General features: G+C 44.6%; 1 protein-coding gene across 2 annotated transcripts in view; it reads left to right on the forward strand.

Annotated features, from left to right (window-relative positions):
• The window catches only part of CARD19 (caspase recruitment domain family member 19), a 33,200-nt gene that overhangs the window by 2,262 nt on the left and 11,741 nt on the right, over positions 1-19,197 (forward strand). Inside the window, exons 1-3 of one of the 2 annotated variants that reach the window (XM_030205736.1) lie at positions 1,707-1,806; positions 7,925-8,067; positions 14,687-14,840. In XM_030205736.1, coding sequence (XP_030061596.1) covers positions 1,800-1,806; positions 7,925-8,067; positions 14,687-14,840 — 304 coding nt within the window. In that variant the 5' untranslated portion in view covers positions 1,707-1,799. Of the gene's footprint in view, positions 1-1,706; positions 1,807-7,924; positions 8,068-14,686; positions 14,841-19,197 lie in introns of those variants that run through there. The other variant, XM_030205735.1, reaches the window with a different exon arrangement.

The following is a 19,197-nucleotide window of genomic DNA, read 5'->3' on the forward strand; positions in this document are numbered from 1 at the left end:
CAGTAATTGATTATTGGCGCTGATCGCAGCACTGGTGGTTGGGAGGCGGGGCTAGTACTGGGCAGACTTCTACGGTCTGTGGGCCTGAAAATGGTAGATACAACTCAAGGTCAGGTATACATATAAAGTAGCACATATGAATTTATCTTGTTGGGCAGACTGGATGGACCGTACAGGTCTTTTTCTGCCGTCACTTACTATGTTACTATGAAAGAAATACGCTCATTTAAATCTGTGATGATTGAGCAAGTTGAAGCTACTAAAGCTGTTTGCAGTAAAATTGAATCTCTGAATGCTCAATTTGCAGATGTTCGTAAACATCTTGATTCACTGGAACTGCAATCTCATGGTTTTGTTGAAAAGCTCAAAAAGTATATGGGAGATAATCAGCTATCAAATAAATATGCCTGGACAGGCAATAACACAATAAGCAGTTCCAACCATCCAGAAAAACATTGTGGTAAAACGGCTCATAAATAATTCAGTGCCCCAAACTGTATATTGCAAACACATATAGGCACCCTTATCTCAATCATCGCACCATCATAACAGTCCATGTAAATATGACTGTATCAATAGTTTCATATCGCATTGACATTCATAGCAGTTGGTGCCTTGCAGCTGATTGACGCTTCATCTATAAATTAAGTACTTTATGAAGATTTTATATTGCACCAACTGATTCTTGGACTACATGAATCATCAGAAGGCTCTGATCCCATTGCTTTCTTGACAGAATTGATCCCTAAATTACTCAATCTTCATCTCTCTCTCCTCCATTAGAATTTGAGTCAGGGCACCGAGTCCTATCACGGCCTATATCATCAGAAAGTAAAGTGCAATAATCAGTCCTGGATTTGGACGTGGGCAAATTGTCTAATCTGCCAACTGTTAAAAGTGCCAAGTACCAAGCTCAAAAATGTGCCTTCTGCCACTTGCTTTAGACCCACTTCAAGAGGCACTGCCATAGCAGTGTGGCCCAGCATCCCAACCCCACCCCTCTTTACCAGTCTCCAGAGGATCCCCCACCTCTTTGGCTTTCCCAGCTCCAGTGGAGGATCCCTGTCCTCGTGTGCCTTAATCTTAAATCTGATTGGCAGTAAGCTCAACATTTTAACCTGAAATAAAATAAACCCTTCCTCCGGTAATCTTCCCATAGTGGTAATTTCTATAAAATGGAACAAAACCGGTTCAACCCTTAGGCAGGACTAGGCAGATGCCTAGGGCAGCAGCTTCGAGGGGGGGGGGGGTGCAGCTGCAGTGGAAGCAAAAAATAGGTCCTGCCGACCACACAGGCTCATAGAAATAGCAGGAGGTACTTTTAATAGCAGAGATGGTAGACAGTTTTCCAGTAGCCCATTTACCCAGATTAAGTTCTGTGAAGGGTGGTGTTGGGGACTGATTTTGTGACTGTTTGGAGATGCGGACAAGGCGGAAGACGGAGCCCCTAAAATGTCCACCTTCCATTGCAGATGCAGTAGAGATTATGAAGCAAATTCAGAAAGATCTATGGCCTAGAAGGTGATCAGTGCTTTTCCACCAGTCCACGGATGGTGCGGTGGAGGGAGGCTGAGATCGTTGGGGAGGAGGAGGAGGAGGGGCTGCTGCTGCCGCCTTCCAGTCTACGGACACCGGCGCTGTCAAACGCCAGAGACCGCGCATTCCTAACTTGGGGAATGACATCGTACTGTGGGAGGCTCCCTGGCGGGGCTCCTCCTCCTTTGGGCTCGGGGCGGGGCTTGGTGCCCAGGGGAGACGACGAGGAAGTGCCCTGGCCCGGGAGCCGCCGGCAGCCCATCATGCCAGGTCAGAGCAAGCCGTGCACGGGAGCGGACCCGGGTGTAGTAGGGGTGGGAGGTACCGGCGGGGGATCCCGGGCGCAGACGTAGCTCCGGGTACAGGGAGTGGCCAAGCCTCGATGCGCGCCCCAAATTGTCACCCTTCCCGTCAAGGAGTTGCATGAACTGTACATGGGAAGTGCCTTTAGCCGAACCCCGCTTGCGATCTGCCCGTTCTCCGGTAGTGTGTGTCCAGTTTCCAGTACACTTGCTCCACGTGACTGATGACAACAGCCGGCTGTCCCGGGACCTGCTGTGGGGTTCGGGTAAAACATGGATCTTTGGACATCGCGGATCCAAACCGCACGGCCTTAAGTACCGGGAGCTGACTTTCTTGTGTCGGTCAAGGCCGGCTTCTTAGGCAAGGTCTACAGTGGGTCCTGAGTACCAGGTTTCCTCCCTCCACCCTATGGAAAACAGGAGGGACCAGAGTAAAAGCGAAGATCAAAACAAAACAAGTGGAGCGCTGAGGCCCGTTCATGACCATGTGAAACTCAACAGTAGTAATGTCTTTTTCTTGATCGGGAGAACGCCTAGTACACAGGACTTCTCCAGCCCCTCCCTAGTCAGTCAGTCTTATTGTTATTGCATTTGTTCAGGCTTGTTGCTCCTGAAAGGTGTTCTCTCTGCTTTTCACCTTCAAAGCTGGGGAGTAGGACATAATAGTTTAACAAGGGCGTGTTCTACAATGAGGTTACACCTCCCAGACGCTACACCCCTTACTTACCGTCGCCTCCCTGTTGCAGCTCTGCTATAAGATCCTAACAATTGAAACGGTTCAAGTTACACTGCCTTTGTGCCACATAGGATGCTTTCTATACCGTCCCTTCTGCCTGCAAGTATTGAGGCAAGTGCCATGTGTCCTGGCTTTAGGGATCTGAAGACATGAAACTTCAGGAATGAAAAGAGGACTGCTGCAGAATTTGGATTATGTAGAAATAGTCTGAGAGCTCAGCAAAGGAGGCACTGGGTGAACTTTGAGTGTAAGGGCAAGAATATTTGCATCTATTTAAATAGTGTGATTTTTGTTTGCTTGATGCACACAGAAATAAAGCACCACAAACAAGTTGTGTTTGATACCTATATGATTAGTATTGGAGAGTGCCAATCCTTTCATCGGGTCATTGAAGAGGGAGTTACGGTGAATGCACCTGCATTTACAAGAGCCAGCCTGGTGCCTGAATGTCAGGCAGAAGGTTCCTGGTTCAATTCTTCTGGATCAGATCTTCCAGGATGTTGCAGATAGGGCATTCACTTTGTGGCTGGAACAAGTTTCTGGAAGGAACTATGAAGTAGGTCTCTTAGACTCGGGACCTCCAGTGACCAGAACACACCAGGAACAGTGGGAGAAGAGAGGGGTTTCATACGACACTATAAAGGGTAATGAAGTCCAGGGAGCAGGAGGTAATGTGTTTGCTTTATGCTGAACAGCTATGGCCCCCTCTGCATCCTAATGGAGAGCAGCTGCTGATGTTAGCTATTTAACTGAATTGTAGAGCGAAAAAGAAAGAAGGAGAACCATAAACCTGGCAAGCACAGTTTAGGGCTGAAGAGCCTTAACCTGTCTAACCTCTCCTCATAAGGGATGTTCTATTTGCTTTCTCATTTTTATTTTTTGGGTGTTCTCTGAATCTTTTCTAGTTCTGTTATATTCTTTTTGAGATGAGGCAGTCACAGCACACTGGGCTAAAATGATTTTTGCTTATGCATTTTTCAGCAGCAGCTCAAATTGAGTTATATTCAAGTATACTAGGTTTTTCCCTGTCCCTGGAGGGCAATGGAATAGTAAGCGACTTGTCCAAGATCACACAGAACACCAGTTCTGTAACCACTAGGTTACTCTTCCACTCTACATGTCAGAGTATTGTCCAGTGCCTCCAAAATGTGTTCGTGGGTGGTGCCTCCTAACACGGGGGTTCTTTACTAAGCTGCGGGAGAAAGGGCCCTGTGATAAAAAGCCCCTTAAAAAATGGCCATGCGGTAAGCTGTTAGCACGTGGCCATGTGGCAGGGAGCACTTACCGCCACCCATTGAGATAACCCGGCGGTACTGGGCAGCATGCAGCAATGCCCTATTACTGCCAGGTTAGTGCTGTGCCTCAAAAAAAATGTTTTCCCAGCATGCCGGAAATGGCGCATGCTCAAGCTGGAACTACCACCGGTGGCCGTGTTGTGCCAGTGGTAGCTCCGGGATAGGGTGCGGTAAGCCTGGGTTGGGCTTACTGCTGCTTTGTAAAAAGCCCCCCCAGCATTTTACACCTGCATTTTGGGATTGCCTTTCCCTATCTTCATCATTTTGCACTTGTCCACTTAAATTTGAGCTACTATTTAGACGCCCAGTTTTCCAGGTCTCACAAGATTCTTCTGCAGTTCCCCAAAATCCTCTGCTGGTTAAGTGACTGAATACTTCTGTCATCTGCAAATTTGATCACCTCACTCATCATTCCTGTCTCCAGATCATTTATAAGTATGTGAAATAGTACAGGTCTCAGTGCAGGTGCTTGGGACATTCCGCTTTACTATTGACCATTATCTATGTGGAAAATGGACCATTTATCCTACTTGCTGTTTCCTGTCTCTTGGCCAGTTATCGATCCGTAATGAAACCTATCCCATGACTTTAATTCCCCAAGGAGACTCTCATGAGTGCCTTCTGAACATCCACATACACTGTATCAGCCGGCTCGCCTTTAATCCACGTTTGTTTACACCTTCAAAAAATGTAAGAAATTGATAAGGCGAGACTTGCCTTTGCTGAAACCATGCAGATTCATTCCCATTAGACTGTCTGTGGTGAATAATTCTGTTTTTCTGTGCCTTTTCATGTAAATGTTACCATCGGTGAGTTTACAGTGAATGATGTGTTCTCTGGGCTGAGCAAGAAGCAAAAATAGATGCCTGGCAAAGGCTGGTGATTTCCTGCTCCTGCCGCCCTCTTTCCTGTCTCAAAAGACTGAGCAGACATGTGCTGACTGACTGCAGCCAGAGCTGCTGCCCCAGTATGAGCAGAGCTTTGATGTGCCAGTACCCAACTGCTAAGTATAATAAATCTCAAAGAAAACTGCTGTTTACTTTGTGTGGCTTAGGGGGCATATTTTTAATTTGTGCTTGATTATGTGAGATGTTGCAAGGTTTTTTTTCTGGCTGCATTGTGAAGCAGGGGGCTGAGGGATGATTTTCCTCAGCAACTGGGAGATGCAATGAAAACCATTAATTTGGCCTGTCTGATGTATTCACACTTGCAATATAAAGTGTTGCAGAAAAGTGTTGGCAAATATATAATTTATACCAGTCTTAAATCAATGGTTGCAATCACATAATAGACTAAAGTTAGACAATATTATAAACCCGTAAGGACTCTGGAAATCTGCTGATCCAGTGAATGGTATAATCATTCACCCCAATTTTTTCAAAAAACTTAGGATCTTATCAAAACAATGTACTTAATTTGTGGGATTGTCACTTCATTTTATTAGGTTTAATAGTGTTACAATGTGCACACATGTCCTGGGACCTAAAGTTCAACCGGGGACAGTGTGTTTCTTGGAGAGACCAGCGCACACTAAGAAAAGCAAACTCATAAGAACATAAGCGTTGCCATACTGGGACAGTCCGAAGGTCCATCAAGCCCAGTATCCTGTTTCCAACAGTGGCCAATCCGGGTCACAAGTACCTATCAAGATCTCAGAACAGTAAAACAGATTTTTATGCTGCTTATCCTAGAAATAAGCAGTGGATTTTCACAAGTACATCTTAATAATGGCTTATGAACTTTTCTTTTAGGAAATTAGCCAAACCTTTTTGAAACCCTGCTAAACTAACTGCTTTTACCACATTCTCTGGCAATGAATTCCAGAGTTTAATTACACATTGAGTGAAGAAATATTGTGTCTGGTTTGTTTACTACTTTAGTAGCTTCATTGTGTGCCTCCTAATCCAAGTATTTTTGGAAAGAGTAAATGAGCAATTCACCTCTACCTTTTCCACTCCACTCAATATTTTATAGACCTCTAGCATATCTCCCCTAGCTGCTTTAGCCTTTCCTCATAGGGATGCCTTCCTCTTTATCACTTTTGTCGCTCTCCTCTGTACCTTTTCTAACTGTGCTATATCTTTTTTGAGATGCAGTGACCAGAATTGCGCATAGTATTTGAGTTGCAGTCACACCATGGAGCAATACAAAAGCATTATAACATTCTCATTTTTGTTTATCATTCATTTGCTAATAATTCTATTTGGATTCTTAGCCGGCGCTGCACACTGAACAGAGGTTTTCAACGTATCATCAGCTCCCATTTCTGTTTCTTAATGTGCTGACTGTGCATGCAAGAGCTACAATGTTCTGTTTTCAGAACTGTTCAGTGATATTGCTGTCTTTTGCATAAATATGTGCGCTGAACTAAGTTATTTAATCCGCCTGCAAGATTGTGCTTAACCAGGGGTCCTGTGTCTATTTACGTAGCATAGGTATTTCCTGCCAGGATGATACCGTAACTCAAAGTATAGAGTATTTTCACTTGAAGCAAAACATAAATGAGTTTCACACTTCAGAAAAGCGTAGAGGGGAGTGATCTGCATGGAGTGATAGTTACAATCCTAAAACAAAAGGGACTTCAATGAACTGGCATTTGCCTAATCAAAGATTAGTTTTGGCATACATGACTTAATAACTGTTTTGTTGTGTGAAAGGATTTTTTTCAAGATTTTCTTGGGGCAGTATAGTTTGGACGCTCATTTTGAATTTGCCCAGTTATTCACAATGTATTTGGTATAGCGCTAGACTGATGATGCAAATGTATAATGAAGGTCTCCTGCTTTCGTTCTTATCATATGATTGAAACTGGTGCACTCACCTTGGTTTAGTGAGCTGTTTCTGGCCAGTTAAATCGCTTTGTATATTGACCCCCTTAGATCACTGCAGAGTCTTATGGTAACAGCTGACCACAGACTAAACCAACTTGGGAGTTGGTGCTGAGAAAACGCTTTATTGGTTATTCAAAGTACCTGACATGGTCCGTGTTTCGACGCATTAAGGCGTCTGCCTCAGGGGTCACAAATGGTATTCGAAGGAGAAAAACCCAAATAGCATGACGGCAAGAAACCACCATTTGTGACCCCTGAGGCAGACGCCTTGGTGCGTCGAAACGCGGACCATGTCGGGTCCTTTGAATAACCAATACATCGTTTTCTCAGCACCGTCTCCAGAGTTACTTTAGTTTGTGGTCAGCCTTTACTCCTGTGTGGATTTGTTGTAGAGGCTTCTCCTGTTTGTTGCTTCTGAGTCTTGTGGTAATGCATGGAAGGGTGGGGTGAACTGAGTGGGTTGTTTGATATGGCTGTCTGCCCAAGAGGGTAGAATACAAAGGAGGAATTGGACAAATCCCACTGCTGCTCCTTGTGCTGTTTGGCAAGTCACTTAACCCTCTATTGTCTCAGGTACAAAATTAGACTGTAAGCCCTTTAGGGACAGGGAAATACCTCATGTACTTGAATGTAACTCACCTTGAGCTGCTACTAAAAAATGTGCCATCTAAATCCAATCCTAATAATAATAATGATACATTTAAATAAAACAACTGTCTTGAATATGGTCACCTTCTGTGGTTGTAGCTGGGATGAATCCTTCACCATGTGGCATAATTGGGCAGACTAGATGGGCTGATGGGTCATTTGGTCATGTTACTGTGAGGTTCTTCTTAGGAGACTGGAATGTATAATGTTCTGAAGCTCAAATAACAGAATTTGGTGTATAATGAAATAGTTCATTATTTTGTAACCATGATTCTCATGTTTGTCAGCTTTATCCTCTTCAGTCTCCACCAAAGAGCTTTTGGCATGAAACCAGCATCGTGTATTTTCATGATTCGGAGCACGATCTGGTAGAGCTGGACCCTATAATTGTCAAAGTCTGCAAACATTTCAGAAAATATTTTGCATGGAGTAACAGTGCCAGCCCATTGGGTTTTACTTGATTTTAAAAATGGACAGATGGGTCTGTGAACCTGGTGGAGTAACCCAGTACAGGGATGCATGGTAATGAATGATATCTATGGCCTTAAAATAAACCTTGCTTTTCCCCTTTTTCAGATCAGCCTTACTATGACCGTCTGGTGCAAGACGCCCCATTTCTCACCAGCAATGGCAGGCTAAGTGAGCAGCTGGTGGATAAAATCACTCTTCAGCTGAACAGGGTGTACCCCCAAATCCTCACAAACAAAGAGGCAGAGAAGGTACTGAATGTCACTGTGTCAGGCCTGCGCTTCTGTGTTGCGGGGGGGGGGGGGGGGAGGGAAGAGATGTTTGTTTCACTTTATAGTTACTGAGGTAACTTCTAATTCTAAACTCCACCAAGATCTGAATTTACTAATCTGAGAGTAACGGCTCCCTTTTATTTATTTAAGACAATATACAGTTTCTTTGCAGAACAGGAGAAAGGTAGAAAAATGAAAGTATTAAAAAAAATCTATAATCAATGCTGTTTGTTTCAAATGTTTTGCTTTGTTTGATGGTAATGTCTGATTTTTGTGTAGCATTGTTGAGTGTTACCAAACATTCTCTTCCTCGGGAACCGATCTGTCTGGGTTGGTGCAGTGCATGCAGATCTCTCTCATGAATATTCATTGTAAATATCCTGAAAACCTGATTGGCTAGGATGCCTCTGGGACTGGGTTCGGGAACCACCGATCTGTGTGCTTGATTCTGCTTGAAAAGTGCGTGGCGTACATTTGGCTGAGAAAGCTAATTGCGTTGTCAAGTTGCTAAGCTTTGGAAACCTATTTCTACTTTTTGCTCATCCTTTCCATCTTTGGGAGCGCCTTAGGATAACCTCGTTGTATGTTTAATATGTAGATGAATTTATATTCTGGTTAATTATTTTTGCAGTCCTACGTGTTTAATCCATGATTATTGATATTTGTATTTCTGTTATAATTGTAAACATTTCAATAAAGATGATTTGAACTACATTAAATGTCCCTTTGACACAGAGAGATGCCACCCAGTGACCATTTTCAGTGTCCCAGCCATAGCTGATTGTGGCACCACACAGATAGGTCAGCGCCAGAGGGGGCAAGAAAGCTGATGTGCAGAACTGCAAGATACAGACACTTCCAGCGTTAAGTCCGTTTACTGCTGCACAAGAGTAACCTGTAAAGAGTCTTGCTGAAAAAGGAGAACTTTCAAAGTATCCATTTAACTTGCGATAAGAAGTCTGTTTCAATTAAACTGATGTGTGTGATCAGGTAGCGATATGACTTAACATGCTGTGAAAAGAGGGGCTGATATTCTGTTTTTAAAAAGGGCACAGCCAGTAGATTCAGATGGGAGGCTAGAAAACCTCTTAATTATAATCTTTCATCCAGCGTTGGAGTATAAAATGATCTTCAGATCAGCCTCTGAAGCTCATTTTAAACTCCAAAAATAGGGTCAGTGAGGTTTTTCTTTACCCTGAGACTAGAACACTGGAGCAGCTCTTTGAAGGCTGCATTTCAGGCTGAGTGACCTGCAGATTAGCTCCAGTGTTAGGTCCCAAATACCAGTGCTTCTCAAACCAGTCATTGGGGCACACCCAGCCTGTCAGGCTTTCAGGATATCCAAAATGAATATGCATAAGATAGATTTGCATACACTACCTCCTTGTTATGCAGATCTCTCTCATGCATATTCATTATGCATATCCTGAAAATCCAACTGGCTGGGTGTAGAGCTACCAGATGGCTCCAGGTCATGGAAGACAAATTCAGTCAGTCCAGGTTTTACTTCCATTGATGGACGTAAAACAGGAATGGCTGAATCTGTCTTCCATGACCTGGAGCCATCTGGTAACCCTAGCTGGGTGGGCCCTGAGGAGTGGGTTGAGAAGCACTGCCATACACCTTGGACAGCAAAAATAACCTAAAATATCACAGCAGTTGACGTCCACAAGGCCTAACTAGCTAATCTGCTTGCTGTTCCTGTTGCAAATATTTTTGTGTCTCTGTGTGTGTGATTGGTTGCATATCCGTGGAGCTGAGATTTACTGTCGATCTAAACATAGTAGATGACGGCAGAAAAAGACCTGCACGGTCCATCCAGTCTGCCCAAGAAGATAAATTCATATGTGCTACTTTTTTTATTTGTACTGTCCTCTTCAGGGCACAGACCGTATAAGTCTGGCCAGCCCTATCCCCGCCTCCCAACCCCCAACCCCGCCTCCCACCACCAGCTCTGGATCTGTATTTGTCCTCCATGTATCTTAGCAGAGAGATGGAAGAGTTAGAGTTCCACAATGTATTCTCAAAATGGAAAGAGGCCCAGATGCATCAACCAAACGTAAAAGAAACTAAAACGTAAAAGTCCTTAACGAATTTGAAAAAACGAAGAATGCACCAAAAAAAACAAGTCGCACATGTTCGGTGCGGTATTGTAAAGTACAATGCATTAAAGATTCGTTAAACTGGTGTAATCCCGGTCTGTAATCGGCCCCTAAAGCATGCGCAGAGCAGCCAAGCGTTATGCTGGCTGCTCTGCGCATGCCACAAACGTCAAAACAACAACAACAAAAAACTCAACACAAACACGTGGCTCCCCGCTTCCCCCTGCATCAAATAGAAAATCAAAATAAAAATCAAAAAAGGATCGGGAGGGGGCAAAGGCGCTCGTCAGGAGCGTCCTGTATGGACGGCCTTGACCCCCCCCCCCCACCCGAGGTCCCTGCTGCTCCCCGCTTTCCCCTGCATGAAAAATCAAAATTTTAGCAGCCCCGACCCCCCTCCGTTCCTCTCTTCCTTCCTTTCTCTCTACTCTTTCTCCCCCCGCCGCGCCCCCCCTCCGCCTTACCGGGCCCGTGCAGCGCCTCTCACCTCTGTGTGAAGGCGCTGCACGGGCAAGAAGAACATCTGATCGCCGCCGAGTCTTCAGGACGTCTCTCCTTCCCTGACCTGGGCCCGCCCCCGTCTGATGTAAGTAACGTACTCGGCGGCGATCAGATGTTCTTCTTGCCCATGCAGCGCCTTCACACACAGGTGAGAGGCGCTGCGCGGGCCCAGTAAGGCAGAGGGGGGGCCCGGTGGAGGGGAGAAGCGGCGGTGACGACGGGTGGGGCACGGGGTTGGAGGATGGCGGGAGGCGGAACTGTGGGAGAGAGAGTAGAGGAAGGGAGGGGGGTCGGGGCTGCTAAAATTTTGATTTTTCATGCAGGGGGAAGCGGGGAGTGGAGGATGGCGGGAGGTGGAGCTGTGGGAGAAAGAGAGGAAGGGAGGGGGTCGGGGCTGCTAAAGTTTGGATTTTTATGCTGCAGCTGTCATGTCATCCCCGTTCACTCAAAACAAGCAAGCAAGCCTATGAAGTACTGCATCCACCTTGTCGTTCTTTATTGGTAGCATTTTTATTTAATCTCACTTATATTTTCAAACATGCCAGCTTGGATTTTTATGCTTCAGGGGGAAGCGGGGAGCAGCTCAGGCCTTAACAACAGCTCTGACCTCACGTTAAATATATCGCAGTAAATTATTCGGTGCAATCGTCAGTATGGTTAGTTCATCCCGTATTGGCCACATTACAATGGTAGTTACTCGTTTGCATTCCATTTTCGTTAGCTGCTAGCCTCCTCGGAAAATGGCCTTTAATGCATGCTATGGTTAAAAATGTCTTCCTTAAAGGGTCGTTAAAGTTTAGTGCATCTGGGCCAGAGTGCTACCCAGGATAAAAAAAAAAAAAATCAAGGTCTTTGATTCACACTTTCCCAAAACACAAAGACGGAGCTTATTTTCTCTGTAAGGTTCCTTTGTTTTCTTTTAATGGTATGACACATTATGCAGGCACCCTGGGTATGTGTGAGGGAACCATTTCCATTTCAATCTGGGACATTGCCAGCTGAGCTGTGCTACATTAAATCTTGGTTTGCAGCCCACATCTGATCATTGCCATTTTCTCAGATATTTTATTTAATAAGACAAATTTGATGTACCGCCTTAAACTGACCAGTAGATCTAGGCGGTGTACAATTAAACACAATTAAGAAGAAAAAAAGAACTACAGGAAAGCATTCACTTTCATTCATTCATTCACAAGTTATAAGCTAGCAAAAGAAAGGTAAAAGGGGAGGGATGGGAGGAAAGGTACAGGGGCTTTATTATAAAGTAGAAGCGATACAGGGAGTAGTAAAGATGGAAAAACTGATCCTATAGCAGCAAGACTCTCTATGTAGTATCGAAGGCCTGGCGGAATAGCCGAGCCTGAATTTCTTAAAGTTTCGGCTCTAAATTCGTGAGGGAGAGAATTCCTTTGAAATGGAGCAGAGAGTTTTAACAATCATTTCCATTCCATGGCACTGAATGGGTGACGCTGGTTGTATCCCTCTCTCCTGTGAATGTAACCTTTATAAGATGGTGTTGGGTAAGTTTGGTTATATTGCGCCTTTTTTCTGTGTTCATTTGTGAAAAAATATGTGTGCCAAATGCAATTTAATACCATGCAGATTTTTTAAGGTCCTGCATTATCTTGTAAAATGAACCTTAAAATAATTTATAATCTGTGCCCCTTCAACAGAAGGAATTATTACAAAAAAAAAATATTGACGCACTTAAGAGTCTCTCTTAAGTATTTTTATCTTAGAAGAAGGCCCTGCAAGAGGCATTCTTGTCGCATTCATTTTGTAAGGTAGCAGGCATCTCCTCTCAGGGTACCAACCTACACATATTCAGGAGTTGCCAGTTTCCTCGGGTAATATTACATAAATATGAGAACAGAAATCATTTATGCTACTCTAGTTAGTTGTGCTACCCAGTTAGCTTAGCGGGGTTTAAAACGATAATAGCAGGAGATTTCGGCATTAACAATATATTATCACCACATATAATTAAACTACTACGTATATTGATCCAAGTGGCTATAAAATTGATATGTCAAAACTGGAAAGATTTTACAAAGTTAACCTACGAAATGTGGTGGAACTCAGTATGTCTAACAGCTAAATACAAAAAAGTAGCAGCAGAGAAATGTGGTTCCTTTATGGCATATAATAAAATTTGGTCTCCGGTGATTAAATATTCATCCAGCTAAGTAATTAATGTACAGGTACTTTTCAAACATTGGCATTAATACTATAACATCTGATATGCATGCATACTTCATACGAATATACATATATGTATATATATATAGTCAGAGTACATTGACCTTTCTGTTAACTGTTATTGTCATTGGTACTAAATTTACAATATGTTATAAAATCAATAAAAAACTGATTGAACTAAAAAAAAAGGTTTGGATACCTTCCTAAAAGAAAAGACCATAAACCTTTATTAAGATGGATTTGGGAAAATCCACTGTTCATTTCTAGGATAAGCAGCATAAAATGTATTGTACTATTTTGGAATCTTGCCAGGTACTTGTAACCTGGATTGGCCACTGTTGGAAACAGGATGCTGGACTCGTGGACCGTCGGTCTTATGTTCTTATGCTCTCTTATGCTTATGTTCTTATGCTCTCTACTACATTCTAAGTAATACAGACAAGCCTAACCTCAGTACCATGTGTCTGAATCATTTTAAGTCACTTATGGAGTGGAGGAGTAGCCTAATGGTTAGAGCTATGGGCTGAGAACCAGGGGAACTGTGTTCAATGCCACTGCGGCTCCTTGTGATCCTGGGCAAATCTTTTAACCCTTCATTGCCCCAGGTACAAAAAAATTTGAGAGAGGCCTGTACATAATGGACTAAATTCCATATATGGTGCCTAAAAAATCGGCACCAGAAAAACTGCTTGGCGCTATTCTATAAACTGCTCTTAAAGTTAGGCCCGGGAACCATGATTACATTTAGGCACGACCATTTAAAGCAATGGAAACGTGGTGCAAATGCGTACATATAAATTAGGCATGGATCCCACCTTATTCTTTAATTACATAAGTGAAACGAATACCTCTAACCCACCCATGGCCCTATTGTTTTGATTCATGCATAAAATTTACACGCGTACATTTGAATTCTAATTAGTGTCAATAATTGTTAAAGCCAGTTGTTAGCACTAATTAGCTTGTTATTCAAGTAAATTGCGCACACATGTTGCAAGCCCAAATTTGCACATGCAGTTTTTAGCGCTTTTTATAGAGTTTGGGGGAATATGTAAACCAATTTGGTTGTAGCACAGAAAGGCATTATATTGGATGCATGGTCCCACTTATTTATCCTTTCTGCAGAGCTGCTAAAGAGGTCAACCCACTCGAGAGATTTAGGGCCCACCCCCAGCTCCGCCCTGCCTGTTGCTCCACCCACACCTCCGCCCATTCACAGCTAGCAGCTACAGGAGTGGTCTTGCCGTCCAGTGGCAGCAGGAAACGCCTTCATAACGTCATCTCCTGCTAGAAAGGAAGCCACGCAGCAGAAGATCTTGATTTCTTGGCAGGAAATGACCCATGAAAGTGTGAGATTTGGCAGGTCTGTTTCTGCCATTTTGCACAGGAAAGATACAAACGGCGTAATCATTTGTGAACCACCTCCTTTGATAGTGTGTGGAGTGCTGGTATATTCCAGACCCTTGATATGCTGGGTGTTTTAAAGGCTTTCTGTATTCCCAGGAGTTATGTGCAATGAGACGACTGTTAAATTCTCTTGTTTTGACTCGTGATGTGCCACGAAGGGTTTTATGTAACTGTGATGCTGTGCTGTACTTTCCCTTCACGGTTCAGGTTTCGGGCACCTTCATGTTGTCTTGCAAGATGCTAAACTCTTTGTCTTAATTGTCCTTTCCTGAATGTAACCGCAACGTTTTGCTATACTTTTCCCTTCATGGTTCAAGTTGTGGATATCTTCTTCGTGTTGTCTTGCAGATGCTAAATTCCATCTCTTAATCGTCCATTCCTTCTTTCAGTTCAGGAATCCTAAGACTCCCCTTCAGACTCGCCTGACCGAGCTGCTGTGGCACCTGCAGAAGAAAGGCGATCGGGACTGTCAGGAATTTTACCGGGCCTTACAGAACAATGCCGACCAGCTGTACACCACTTTGCCCAGCCGCAAGAAGCAGAGTGAGTCAGCCAGTCCAGGGGCTTATGGGAAGCTGTCACTGGCCTTTGAAATGTCACCTCTGTTCTTGCTGATTATACAGCACTTCTGAGCTGGCAGACAAGTGCAAAAGAAGTGTGTTAACTTGTGCAAACTCATTTTTTTACAAATAGCGGTGATTTTAAAAAAAGCAAGTTAGGTTCAGGGGTGATGTGCGCTAAGTGCGCATTCTATATCGGCAAATATACGTGTAATTGCCATTAAAGAATACTAGCGTTAAATCTGCATTTATTTGCCTAACTTTAAGTGCAAGCACTTATTCTAGTTCAAAAGCTGGTATAAATGCTCGTGTTTAACTGCTGTCAGCTAGGCTCTTAACTGATAGTATTATGCAGGGCTGGGGCGTAGCCAGTCTTTGGTGAGAGAGGGGTCCAGAGGCCGAGGTGAGGGGTCACATTTTAGCCCCCCGCCGCTGCCACCACCACCAACAACAACATTGACCCCACCCCCCCCCCCTGCCGATGACCCTCGACCCCCCCCCTCCTACTGCCAACCCTCCCCCGCCGTCGCCTACCTTTGCTGGTGGGGGTCCCCAAACCCCGCCAGCCGAGGTCCTCTTCTTCCAGCGCAAGGCTTTGGTCTGTTTCTGTGAGTCTGACGTCCTGCAAAGGTGGGCGGCGGGGGATGGTTGGCAGCAGGAGGGGGGATCGAGAGGGTCATCGGCAAGGGGGTCCAGGACCAAATCTATGGGGGCCCAGGTCCTCGTGGCCCCACGTAGCTACACCACTGGGGGTACTGAGTACCGGCACCTTTTCCATTGTCTGCTAAAATTGACCCATGGAACCCAAGATTTACTGATAGAGCTCAGGCTCTACACACCAATTCTGTCTTGTCATAGATTCTGTGATTGGTTGCAGGGGGCCTGACTTTTATGGGGTGGGTCCGTCAGTGATAACCCCACTTCTGAAGGGTGACCTAGCATTTGAGTACTGGCACCTTTTTTTGCTAGAAAACAAAACACACTGGTATTATGTAACCCAGTACATGAATTCTAGGCAGGCCTCTAACTTGCCTAGGCCCTTCCCAGTTGCACACTGTGGATTTTTTTGCATGTATTAAGGCCAGTTCTATAAATGGCGCCCAAATTTACACCTGCACAATTAGTGCCAATAACTAGATGCTTACAATCAATTACTGGCGCAAATTGGTAACAGTTTGGATTTGCGCAAACATTTTGCTAAGTGCTATTCTATAAACATAAGTGTGGAAATTTTATAGTGCGCAATTAAAAGGGGCATGGCCATGGAGGGTCACTAAAGATGTGCAGTATTACTGAATACCGGGGATCTGCACCTAATTTATGTGCCAGGATTTACACCAGGTTTCAGTTGGTTTACATCCTTGCGCCCGAAGTTTGGCACGGAAATCGGCTTTAATTGATACTTATACGACGCGCAACTCGGAGCGCCATTTGTAGAATAGCGCTCTGTGTGGATTTTTTTTGGCACCCAAATTTGGATGCCACTTACTAAATCTAGTCCTAAATGTGCAGAATACCGACAAAAGGCCAGTTACACGCGTAACTGCAAATTAATACTAATTAGCGCCTCAACACCAATTGTAGCCAATAACTAGTTGTTAATGGCAATTAAGAGCTAATTATAAAATTAACTTACATGCGTAACTGACCCTATTTTATAACTTGTGCACACAACTTTGCACGCTAAGCGTAAAATTGTGCACACAAGCTTCTAGAATGAGGAGGGTGGTGGATGCTCCTGGAAAGAGTTTAAAAATTCCTTGTAGCGTATACCAGGGCTAAAATAAACTTCAGCTCAGTGCCAAGCACTTGCACTTACGAACCCAGCCACCCCGACTAAACACTCTCTAAATGTACACCTTCTATCATATTGCTTTGAAATTCTCCTCCGTAAAATATATGGAGTTCTGAAAACAAAATGCACTGTGTTAGAGGCCAACTGAATTTTGGTTTCAGTTTTGGCACCAAAACCAAGCTGAAATCTGGACTTGGGCGAAAATGCCAGGGCATTTTCAGCAGAAAACGAAACTGTCCAACCCCAACCACCCTCCCCCACCAGTCGAAATCTGAGTTTGGGCCATTTTCAGCTAAAACCAAAACTGGCCAACCCCAATCACCCTCCCCCCAGCAGCACCGCTGCCCCCACCCACCCTCCAAGCATCAGTAGACCCTTCTCAGGACTACCTTAATAAGCCCTGGTGATCTAATAGCTTCTTCGGGGGCAGGAAAGAACTCCGCTTTTTCCTGCCTGCTTCCGCTGCTGCTTTGAAATGACTGCTGAGACTTCTCATGGCAGTCTTGGAGGTTCCTGCAGCTATATTAAGATTGGAGATTAGCACTGGCATAAGCAAGAGCAATCACTCTTGCTTATGCTGGTGCTAATTCTCAATATTGCTGTCAGGACCTCCCTAGGCATTTTGGCAGCCATTTTAAAGTGACGGCAGTGGGCAGAGGCCAGTAGACCACCAGTGCTTGTTAAGGCAGGCCTGAGGGGGGCCTACTGATGCTCGGGGGATGACGATGGTGGCCTGCAGAGATCTGTTGTCCATCGGGGTGGGGGGGGGGAGCAGGCATCACCTGTTGGTTTCGGCTTCAGTTCCAATTCTACACTGTATGATTATCTATATTTTCGTGAATACTTAGAAGTCTGTCATGTCATTTGCCCCTTAATTCTAATTTAATGCTTAGCGGGCAAAGTTGTGCCAGCTTAAGTGCTCACACCTAAAGTTAGGCTTCCAACTACGGACTTGCACAAGTATTCTGTAACAGCAGTTATGTGTCCAATTGCCGATATAGAATCCATGCTTAGCACACACGATCCTGATGACCTGTAGAGAATTATCCCCTTTTAGGCCCAATGCTCAAAACCCCAGCACTAAAGCAAACAGCGCCGGCACCATATTACAGGAACAGTGGAGAAACATAGCTGTCCAATGCTCAAAGCTAATGGCATTCAAATTATCTGCACGCTGTAAAAGCGAAAGCAAGGGGGAGGAATGTGCTTGGCACATGCACAGATGAGTTTCGCAGTAAATGCAGCTCTTGTGTGCGTGTGCCAGGCAAACCCGAAAGCGAAGCAGACATTGGCGCCGCTCTTTTGTGTCTTGATATATATAAGCTTTTCAAAATCATTTTTTCACTTGAAAAGCTTATATTTAAGTGCAGGAAACGGGCACCAATGTGTGCTTTCTCTTTCGGGTTTCCTCGGACTCGCACACATTTGTTTTTCAGTACTGGCACTTAGAGGCTTCCACGGGCTTCCTTCCACTTCCAAAACAAATCATAAGTGGCAGATTTTCAACAGAAAATCGTAAGAAATCCTCTCTTTAAACCCACAATGTCAGCGCAGAGCTGGCGTAATTTTTCCAGTGGTAAGAGCAAGGTTTGCTTGTGTGCTGTCCTCTGAGCATTAGGAGGGAATAGCAAATGATCTCATTAACATACATTTGACTACATTTAAATACAATTTGCAGCCGTCTCTGGTGCACATGCTGTTTCCTTTGCTCCAGCCCTAGCATTCTGCACAGATTCATGCCAGTGCCATTGGGCTCTAACCCTGGCGTTAGATTTGAGCATCAGGCTCTAAGTGTATTGTTTTGAGCAACAGTTGTCAATGTGGTGTCACCTGGCATTTGGAAGCTACATATCTGTGTGTCTTTGTCTAGATACACTGGGCTATGTGTTTTTGTTTGTTCGACTTTGTTACAGGTCTTGTAGAGTTCCAGCCAGGGGCGTAGCCAGACCTCGGTGGGAGGGGAGTCAAGAGCCCAAGATGAGGGGGCACATTTTAGACCCCCCCCCCCCCACCTCTGTAGCCCCTCTCCCACTACCTCCAGGTACCTTTGCTGGTGGGGGTCCCCAACCCCCGCCAGCCGAAGTCCTCTTCAGCGTGGCGGCAGAGGGTCGTCGGCAAGGGGGGGGGGGTCAAAAGTAGATGGGGCCAGGGCTAAATCTGTGGGGGCCCATGGCCCCACCTAGCTACACCTCTGGTTCCAGCTGGTGGCGTGACGTCTAATGCCACTTGTATAGTTACAGTTCCTCACTGGCCAGGTTTATTTGCTCTGAGCTCCTGCCACTTTGAGGTCAGTAAATTGGAAACTTTGTATACAAAAGAATCGTTGGATTCACTTTGCAGAAGTCCTTTTCTTTTTATTACAGCAGTCTGGTTTTTCCTCTTGTTGTGCCAGGTACATAGTGAAACAGAAATAGCTTGAGTTAAGCAGTGTAAAAGTGGCACTTTTTTGCCTTGAATGCAGTTCTCTTTTTAGGTCCTGACACCTGGCAAGATGTTCTGCGTGGTTTACGCTTAAATTGCAAAACACAGTCGCCCAACTCTTATC

The sequence above is a fragment of the Microcaecilia unicolor genome, chromosome 6, assembly GCF_901765095.1.
Source record: "Microcaecilia unicolor chromosome 6, aMicUni1.1, whole genome shotgun sequence".
NCBI lineage: Eukaryota > Metazoa > Chordata > Amphibia > Gymnophiona > Siphonopidae > Microcaecilia > Microcaecilia unicolor.